Consider the following 10,305-nt stretch of genomic DNA (forward strand, 5'->3'; position numbering starts at 1 on the left):
AAACATAGCCCACTCGGAGGTGTTCCTACAAACATAGGCCACTAGGGTAAGCACATATCCTTCATTTTCGTATTTAAGCAACCACATAGACCATGTTTACTCACTATAGACGCTGGTTGTCAACAATGCGGGTGTCATCAGTGATCTTTTGGGCATCGTCGACCAGCTCGTAGGTGATGTACCCTGCGCTATGCATGAGCATTCACACATGAGCATTTATATAGAAAATTTCAAACTTGGTGCTCATTGCATTTCAATGATTCAATATTGACAAAAACATTTCAATATATCTTATAACTCTAACATTTCATTTGGACAAGCATAACTAAATACCCTAGTTCTTCAAGAAAGTAGGTCTCTCTCTCTCTCTAAATTTGGCAATCTGAGTATGACATAAAAATAATTCGCGATACAATTGGCAACAACATTTTTATATTTTATTTGATGCCTAAAATACTTCAACATGTTTGGTTCAAAAGACCTACATTTAGTGAAAATTTTCTATTCCATTCAAATAATCTACATTCTATTGTATTCAAAAAACATTGCTAAACCTACATCTAGAAGAACGGAGGGAGGAGGTCAGGATGGAGGGACGGAGGAGGGCATCTAGAGGAGGACGACGGACGACGAGAGGAGGGACGAGAGAGGAGGGAGGCGAGAGAGGAGGAGGGAGGAGGGCGGCGAGATGAGGAGGAAGGGAGGTATCTCAGGAGCGACAACGGACGACAGCTCTCTCCGACGTCGTGGTAGTCGATGGTGGTGTGCTCTGCCATCGGTGTTGGTCCTTATGGCGACCACGCCGGCCTGCGGCGACGTACTCATTATTGATTGCGGTGGCCATCGAAAGGTTTTCATGGGGGACCTGGTAGTTGACTACGGTGGGGAGATGCAAACTATATGGTCATTGATATAGTTTGTCGATCGCAGATCTGGTCGCTTTGGATTTTTCTTTTACCTCACCTACGCATGTGTTTGGTCTTATATGACTTTGTTATTTGCCGGCGTGTTTTTTATGTGTGTGCGTTGGTGTTGGTTGTGTGCACTCTAACTATGCAGAGGCCGGGTGTGTGGTCTTTGTGTTTGTATCCTCTAGATGCTTAATTTTGAGCCAATAAAATCCACCCTCTATCGAAAAAATCTTTGTGCCACCCCTTTCCTCCATATCTTTGTCCATGAAATATAATTCAAATGTAACATTCAGGAAACTATGTGACGTCCGGTCGGGGCTATACATACTATTTGGACTCGCATGTTTACATAGTGCATCCCATGATGACCCGTTTGTTTAGTGCATGTTTACATACGGATATGTTTGGTCTTATATGACTTTTTGTTATTTGCCGGCGTGTTGGTGTTGGTTGTGTGCACTCTAACTATGTAGAGGCCGTATATGACTTTGTTATTTGTCGTATCCTCCAGATGCTTAATTTTGAGTCAATAGAATCCTCCCTCTATCGAAAAAATCTTTGTGCCACCCCTTTCCTCCATATCTTTGTCCATGAAATATAATTCAAATGTAACATTCAGCAAACTATGTGACGTCCGATCGGGGCTATACATACTATTTCGACCCGCATGTTTACATACTGCATCTATGATGCTCCGTTTGTTTACATAGTGCATGTTTACATACGCGTACGTTTGGTCTTATATGACTTTGTTATTTGCCAGCGTGTTTTTTATATGTGTTGGTTATGTGCACTCTAATTATGCAGAGGCCGGGTGTGTGATCTTTGTGTTTGTATCTTGTAGATGCTTAATTTTGAGCCAATAAAATCCACCCTCTATCGGAAAAAAATCTTTGCGCCACCCCTTTCCTCCGTATCTTTGTCGGTGAAATATAATTCAAATGTAACATTCAGGAAACTATGTGACGTCCAGTCGGGGCTATACATACTACTTCGACCCGCATGTTTACATACTGCATCTATGATGCTCCGTTTGTTTACATAGTGCATGTTTACATACGCGTACGTTTGGTCTTATATAACTTTATTATTTGCCGGCGTGTTTTCTATATGTGTTGGTGTTGGTTGTGTGCACTCTAACCATGCAGAGGCCGGGTGTGTGGTCTTTGTGTTTGTATCCTCTAGATGCTTAATTTTGAGCCACTAAAATCCACCCTCTATCGAAAAAATCTTTGTGCCACCCCTTTCCTCCATACCCTTCGGCGAAATATAATTCAAATGTACATTCAGGAAACTATGTGACGTCCGGTCGGGGCTATACATCTTCGACCCGCATGTTTACATAGTGCATCATATGATGAACCAATTGTCTGCAAGCCTACGAGCACGAATCTACCTAAGCAAGTGCTCTGAGGGACGAGTTAATTGCACAGAAGTACCACAATTGGGGCATCACATGCAGATTGATATCACGATTCTTAGCTTTTACTCCCTCTGTTCCTAAATACTTGTCTTTCTAGGCATTTCAACAAGTGACTACATACGGAGTAAAATGAGTGAATCTACACTCTAAAATATGTCTACATACATCCGTATGTGATAGTCATTTAAAATGCCTAGAAAGACAAGTATTTAGGAATGGAGGGAGTACGTGTCAGTACCAACATTGTTTCAGACTTTTGCAAATAAGGCTAAAACTCTGTTTTATACGTATTGACGGTGTATCTGACCAACGGGGCCCGCCCGTCAGGTGCCGACATGGCATGTTTTTTATAGAAAACCCCCTTAAGTTGTATGTAATCACAAAAATGCCCAAATATTTTGCGGGAAAAAGGCTTTTTTTGTTCGCAATTTCCACCACCGAATTTGGACTGGTTTGAAATTTTCCGCCACTTGAACAAATAAGTAAAGTGACTACATACTTAGCTTTTACTCCCTCTGTTCCTAAATACTTGTCTTTCTAGGCATTTCAACAAGTGACTACATACGGAGTAAAATGAGTGAATCTACACTCTAAAATATGTCTACATACATCCGTATGTGATAGTCATTTAAAATGCCTAGAAAGACAAGTATTTAGGAATGGAGGGAGTACGTGTCAGTACCAACATTGTTTCAGACTTTTGCAAATAAGGCTAAAACTCTGTTTTATACGTATTGACGGTGTATCTGACCAACGGGGCCCGCCCGTCAGGTGCCGACATGGCATGTTTTTTACAGAAAACCCCCTTAAGTTGTATGTAATCACAAAAATGCCCAAATATTTTGCGGGAAAAAGGCTTTTTTTGTTCGCAATTTCCACCACCGAATTTGGACTGGTTTGAAATTTTCCGCCACTTGAACAAATAAGTAAAGTGACTACATACTTAGCTTTTACTCCCTCTGTTCCTAAATACTTGTCTTTCTAGGCATTTCAACAAGTGACTACATACGGAGTAAAATGAGTGAATCTACACTCTAAAATATGTCTACATACATCCGTATGTGATAGTCATTTAAAATGCCTAGAAAGACAAGTATTTAGGAATGGAGGGAGTACGTGTCAGTACCAACATTGTTTCAGACTTTTGCAAATAAGGCTAAAACTCTGTTTTATACGTATTGACGGTGTATCTGACCAACGGGGCCCGCCCGTCAGGTGCCGACATGGCATGTTTTTTACAGAAAACCCCCTTAAGTTGTATGTAATCACAAAAATGCCCAAATATTTTGCGGGAAAAAGGCTTTTTTTTGTTCGCAATTTCCACCACCGAATTTGGACTGGTTTGAAATTTTCCGCCACTTGAACAAATAAGTAAAGTGAAAGAAAAATCAGGCAAATAAGTAAGGTGAAAGAAGAATCAGGCGCCGGCAGGGATCGATCTTGCGACGTGCAGTCCACAGGCGCCACGCGCTAACCAAAACGCCACAACGAAGCACACGTTGCAATACAGGCGTTCCTTTTCTTATACTATGTCTGAAGCGCTGGGCCGGCCCACCGAGGCCTGCATTTTTTTTTCGTTTCGCACTTAACTGGCGCGCGTGTTGGCCTCGTTCGTTGCCCCAGTTACTATTCGTTTCATTTCTCTTATGCTTTCAGAATGCGCGGTGAACATTTTTTTAATATACGCTGAACACTTTTTCTGCTTATAGTGAACATTTTTCAATGCACGATGAACTTTTCTTTACAAACGGTGAACATTTTCTTAATATAATAAACTTTGGTAATATCCGTTGAACATAGTTGAAATGCAAATTGAACATTTTTGTACTATAGGTTGTTCAATTTTCTTATGGCAAGGAACATTTTACTTAATTCGTGGTAATTTTTTTAATTTATGGTGACATTTTATTAATACACGGTGAGTTTCAAGATTATTATGGTGAATATTTTCTTAATACATGGTGAAATTTTTGTATTTCACAAAATGTTCAGTATACATTAAAACTTATTGTGTAAAATCAATTTGCATTTCCAAAAACACTTGATTATTTTAATAAAAGTTGAAAAGTTTTAATGCATTTCTAAAATTTATTATGATTACACAATTACTTTTAATACATGTTCTACGCCATGTTTCTAAAATTTAATGCATTTAAAATTATATGTTCAACTTTTAACGCATTGATTGCAAGAATGATTAAGAAACCGGGGCAAAAAGTTCTTGAAACTCATCGTGTATCAAGAAAATGTTCACCTTAAATTACAAAAAGTTCACCGCGCATTATGTAAAATGTTCATCATATCTTAAGAAAAAGTTCAAGATATATTAGAAAAATGTTCGATTTGCATTTAAAATATGTTCAACATTTATTATAATGGGGAAAATGTTAATCTTTTGTAAAGAAAAAGTTGACAACCTGTATTAAAAATAATTGTGTAATCTTAATAAATTTTAGAAATGCATTAAAACTGTTCAACTTTTATAAGAAAAATCAACGTGTTTCTGGAAACGCAAGAATGATTTTTACACAATAAAGTTTTTAATACATGCTGAACATTTTTTGAAATGCAAAAATTTCACCATGTATTAAGAAAATATTCACTATAAAAAAAATTGTGTAATCATAATATTCTTGAAACTCATCATGTATTAAGAAAATGTTCACCATAAATTACAAAAAGTTCACCGCGTATTCTAGAAGCATAAGAGAAATGAAACGAATAGTTACCGGGGCAACGAACGAGCCCAACAACGCGCGCCAGTTAAGTGCGAACCAAAAAAAAATGCAGGCCTCGGTGGGCCGGCCCAGCGCTTCAGACATAGTATAAGAAAAGGAACGCCTGTATTTGACCGCTAGCTGCGCTGTGGCGTGGTCGTCAGCGCGTGGCGCCTCTGGACTACAGGTCGCAGGTTCGATTTCCACTGCCGTCTGAATTTTGTTTCCTTTCATTTATTTGTTTAAGTGGCGGAAAATTTCAAACCACTCCAGATTCGGTGGTGGAAATTGCGATAAAAAAAGGCCTCTCACGGAGCCTTTTTTCGTAAAATTTTTGGGCATTTTTGTGATTACATACAATGTAAGGGGGTTTTCTGCAAAAAATATGTCATGTCGGCACCTGACAGGCGGGCCCGTTGGTCAAATACACCGTCAATACGTATAAAACAAAGTTTTAACCTTATTTGCAAAAGTCTGGAACAATGTTGGTACTGACACCAAAAATTAAGAATCGTGGTACCAATCTGCATGTGATGCCCCAATTGTGGTACTTCTGTGCAATTAACTCCTGTGGGACACATCCCTGCCACTCACCGGTCACCACCCCTATACAATACCACACCGATCGGGATTAGCTACCACGCGGTGCCCTGTGTAGTTGTTATAGCTAGTGATCAAGTCCGCGCGTGCGTGCAAGTGAGACTAACCCGGTGGCAGGCTTGCGATGGCTGGTGGAGGGTTCGCCGTGGCCGATGCCCCGTCGGGCGACTACGGCGGCGGCATAACCTTCTCCGTCGTGGTCACCTGCCTCATGGCAGCCTCCGGTGGCCTCATCTTCGGCTATGACATCGGCATCTCAGGTACCGGCCTCACGCGTGTATGCAATTCTGCCGAGATGTGTGTTTCTCTAATCTCTATGCATGTACGTACATCGGTGATAATGTTTGGTCGACCAGGCGGCGTGACGGCGATGGAGTCATTCCTGGAGGAATTCTTCCCGGGCGTGCTCAGACGGATGGCGGCGGCGCGGCGGGACCAGTACTGCGTCTACGACAGCCACGTGCTCACGGCGTTCACGTCGTCGCTGTACCTGGCGGGGCTGGTCGCGTCGCTCGCGGCTGGCCGGGTCACCAGGGCGGTCGGGAGACAGGCAGTCATGCTAGCTGGCGGCGCGTTCTTCTTCGCCGGCGCCGCCGTGAACGCCGCAGCAGTGAACATTGCCATGCTCATCGTCGGCCGTATGCTGCTCGGCTTCGGCATCGGCTTCACCAACCAGGTATGTTTGGTATTCATGACAGCTGATCTGTATCTGGAACCACCGCTGAATTTTTGAAACTGTACAAGTAGAAACAAGGAGCTGGTTACTGAGTTTCAAGAATTTCACAATCTGTTCGGCCCTTTAAACTGTATAAATTCGACCAAATTGTTTACTCTATTGAAGATTTGGTCTAATTTAAATGTTTTTTTGAACAAGCAACAGTTTATTAGGTGGCTAACTCGGTGCCTAAGTATAGTGTTTCTACTCCATTCGATCCAAATTAATTGTCGCATCTTTAGTAAACTTAACAGTTTGTCTAATTCACATCTAGATGTTTTTTAAGGATGTCACATCTAACCTCCCACAAATAAGGCAGCAACAAAGAACAAAAAAGAAGTTGGGACAAAAAAAATAGACCACAAACATAGTGAAGATCAGGTTAGATGTGACATAACTATCTCACATCTAGATGTGTCCTAGACAAACCCTAAACTTATTTTGATGTGTGGCGAGTGAGACACCCAATAAACTGAAAGAAAACATGGACCTGAAAAACCTGAATGTGACAACAATCTACGCAACGGAAGTGATACATCTCTATATATCGCCGTGGCTCCTGATTTTGATGTGTGGCGAATGATCTACATAGAGTGATAAATAAAGCTTACTCACCCACCTATCAGATAATAAAGCTCCCAATGAGACAATAATAGTTCTCCGTGTATTAATTGCCCTCACTTTCAATGTAATTTCACTGAAGTTTCAGTAATTTCAACAATATTTCAGTCCAAATATTTCAACAGTTTCAGCAGTACACATAATTTCTGAAACTGAAATTCAGAACATACTACGTCCCTAAACAAGCATCCACAATTGCATAGAAAAAAAGGTTTCATAAAGGGGGTGACTATGGTCCCTCAAAAAGAGAAGGGTGGGTTGGCTATGGCTTGGTGGGAATTATCTTGGTAGGAGGCATGATTCCACACGTCGTCTATATCTATATCTATACTTTTATATCTATATCTCTATCTATCTATACTCCCGGTGTATCTCATTAGGTACATCATAAGATGTATTTTTATATTATACACATACTTGGTATGGTAGGTATAAATAGTTTTTCCTCTAAACTTTATCAATGTTTGTAAAGTTTGACTTAAAAAAAATAGATGCACCACATTATGGAACGAAAGGAGTACTTGCAATTTACTTCTACCACCCTTACATAGAATCGCTGCCTAACAATCCCGGATGGAGGGAGTAATACTGTAATAGTCCGTCATTTCATCTATATAAACTCGAAGCAAATACAAAAGGTTGACTGAAATTCACTCGGATCCTCTAGCAACTACCGCCGGATTGTATTCTTTTTGTGTTGAACTCAGACCTTGCCGAGATGAATGAATAAAACACAGCCCATTCTAAGACAAAACGAAAAAGATTGAAATTCAAGGAATTTTCTGGATGATTGTGCTGTAGCTATGCAGGCATTTAAAGTTGTAAACCCCTTAAATTAAGAGGTCAACATTTTGGATGGTCCAAGGAGAAACCACGTACCATCAAGTCCTACAGCCGTTCACATGTCATGCAGATTAGAAAGGTGGTAGCTGGCTTGGGCCCTTGCTTCGTTTGTCCGCTGCCTCCCCTGGTTAGCTAGGGCGAGTGGCTAGTTTTGACTCAACCCATCGCTCTCGTGTTACTCAAATTGAATAGTGGATAGGGTGCCGCGTTTCATCTTTTGTTCAGTGGTTAGCTGCAACATGCTGCTCGTGCGGGCACGCATGAGTGAGTCAAGCATCTCACTTTCCTTCGTTGGGCGGGCGTTGTGGTAGGTTGGTGATAGCTCCTCCTATGTTCTTGTCGTCCGTGCAGCGCTACCTATGACCTATCCATCGCACGAATGGTCGATCCAATCGTCAACTAGTCGATTACCATCAGGACGCATTGATTAATCATCACGTACCGATCGCCTCTTGTTTAGGTCATGATTAATACTTCCTCCGTACGAAAATACTTGTCATCAAAATGGATAAAAGGGGATGTATCTAAATGTATTTTAGTTATAGATACATCTCTTTTTATCCATTTTAATGACAAGTATTTTTAGACGGAGGGAGTAACTACGTGTACTACCTCCGTCTTTGTTTATTAGTTTTTTTTAATCTATGCCAAATTTTAACCAAAAGATTTAGCTAACAAAATATTAATGCATGTCAACAAAGATTATATTGTTAGATTCGTATTTGAATATAATTTTTAATGATATAATTTTTTGTGACATACGTGAACATTTTGTTAGTTAAATTTATGATTAAAATTTGACACGAAATACAATACTAAAGACCAATAAACCAGGACGGAGCTAGTATGAAGTACTCTTTCCGTTCTGAAATAGATGACTAACTTTAAGTTTAAGTTAGTATAAAGTTGAGTTATCTAATTTTGGACGGAGGGAGTACGTAAGAAATGCACCATGTGATGGCTCTGAGTCTTGTGACCCACCGTGCCGACTGATGACAGGCGGCGCCGGTGTACCTGGCGGAGACGGCGCCGGCCAAGTGGAGGGGCGCCTTCACGACGGGGTTCCAGCTCTTCCTTGGCATCGGCAACCTCGCGGCCAACCTGACGAACTACGGCGCCGCGCGCATACCGCGGTGGGGCTGGCGGCTCTCCCTCGGCCTGGCGGCGGTGCCGGCGGCCGTCATCTTCGTGGGCGCCCTGCTCATCCCGGACACTCCCAGCAGCCTCATCGTGCGCGGGCGGGTGGAGCAGGCGCGCGCCGCGCTCCGGCGTGTCCGCGGCCCCAAGGCCGACGTGGACGCCGAGCTGGAGGACGTGGCCCGCGCGGTCGGGGTGGCGCGGTCCAACGAGCAGGGCGCGTTCCGGAGGATCCTCGGGAGGGAGTACCGCCCGCACCTGGTGATGGCCGTGGCGGTGCCGCTCTTCCAGCAGCTCACCGGGGTCATCGTCATCGCCTTCTTCTCGCCGGTGCTGTTCCAGACGGCCGGGTTCGGGAGCAACGCCGCGCTGATGGGCGCCGTCATTCTCGGCGCCGTCAACCTGGGCTCCGCCCTCGTGTCCGTCGCCACCGTGGACCGCTACGGTCGCAGGCCGCTGTTCTTGGCTGGTGGGCTCGTCATGATCATGTGCCAGGTACAACAAACACGGAAAGGGAACGCATGCTTTCGGTTTCCACGTCGTGATTCTGACAGCTCGTTCGCTGCTTTCATTAGGTTGCGGTTGCGTGGATCATGGGGTCGCAGATCGGCCGTGACGGCGAGTTCGCGATGGCGAGAAAGTACTCCGTCGCGGTGCTGGCTCTGACGTGCGTGTTCTCGGCGTCGTTCGGGTGGTCGTGGGGTCCCCTGACGTGGGTGATCCCCGGCGAGATATTCCCGGTGGAGGTCCGGTCGGCCGGGCAGGGCATCAGCGTGGCCGTCAACCTCGGCGCCACCTTCGTGCTCACGCAGACCTTCCTCTCCATGCTGTGCAGCTTCAAGTACGCCACGTTCATCTACTACGCGGCCTGGGTCGCCGTCATGACGGCCTTCGTGGTGGCATTCCTGCCGGAGACCAAGGGGGTGCCCCTCGAGGCCATGGGCGCGGTCTGGGCGCGGCACTGGTACTGGGGACGCTTCGTCAAGGTGCAGCAGCCAGCCAAGAACACCGACGCGCTCATAAACTGACGACGTTTAGCGCCTTTGTCATCGTGGCAAAGATGGGTATGGGTGTGGCTTTGATCTCCGTACCCGTACGTGTTTGTGTCTGTGTGTTCGTGTGTGGGTATATGGAGCCGCAGTGCTGCTTGTGGAAAGATTCGTGTTTCTTTTTTCTTTTCGTTTTCTTTTCTTTTGTGGAAAAATGATTGTTGTTTCGTGCTGTTGTAGTACGTCCATTCGTCATTCCGGATTGAATCACATTCGTTGTCTGCGCTAGCAAGAAGAAAATGACACATAAGAATTCGCAAGAAAATGGACTCATCAAGACTTGTTTTAC

At 43.7% G+C, this 10,305-nt stretch overlaps 1 protein-coding gene across 1 annotated transcript; it reads left to right on the forward strand.

Moving 5' to 3' along the window:
- The first annotated feature begins 5,698 nt into the window (after positions 1-5,698).
- Positions 5,699-10,226, forward strand: LOC123053493 (sugar transport protein MST1). Its single transcript, XM_044476966.1, has 4 exons — positions 5,699-5,911; positions 6,008-6,327; positions 8,830-9,462; positions 9,543-10,226. The coding sequence occupies exons 1-4, from the start codon at positions 5,776-5,778 to the stop codon at positions 9,993-9,995; spliced, it is 1,542 nt and encodes a 513-aa protein (XP_044332901.1). The 5' UTR covers positions 5,699-5,775; the 3' UTR covers positions 9,996-10,226.
- The last annotated feature ends 79 nt before the right edge of the window (positions 10,227-10,305 follow it).

This window comes from Triticum aestivum, chromosome 2D, assembly GCF_018294505.1.
Source record: "Triticum aestivum cultivar Chinese Spring chromosome 2D, IWGSC CS RefSeq v2.1, whole genome shotgun sequence".
Classification (NCBI taxonomy): Eukaryota; Viridiplantae; Streptophyta; class Magnoliopsida; order Poales; family Poaceae; genus Triticum; species Triticum aestivum.

What these genes read in the sequence shown, in the direction of transcription:
- LOC123053493 (XM_044476966.1), top strand. Translation starts at nt 5,776, where the DNA reads ATGGCTGGTGGAGGGTTCGCCGTGGCCGATGCCCCGTCGGGCGACTAC. An exon ending in GCATCGGCTTCACCAACCAG is followed by an intron (nt 6,328 to 8,829) that starts GTATGTTTGGTA and finishes GACTGATGACAG; the next exon opens with GCGGCGCCGGTGTACCTGGC. An exon ending in TCGTCATGATCATGTGCCAG is followed by an intron (nt 9,463 to 9,542) that starts GTACAACAAACA and finishes TGCTTTCATTAG; the next exon opens with GTTGCGGTTGCGTGGATCAT.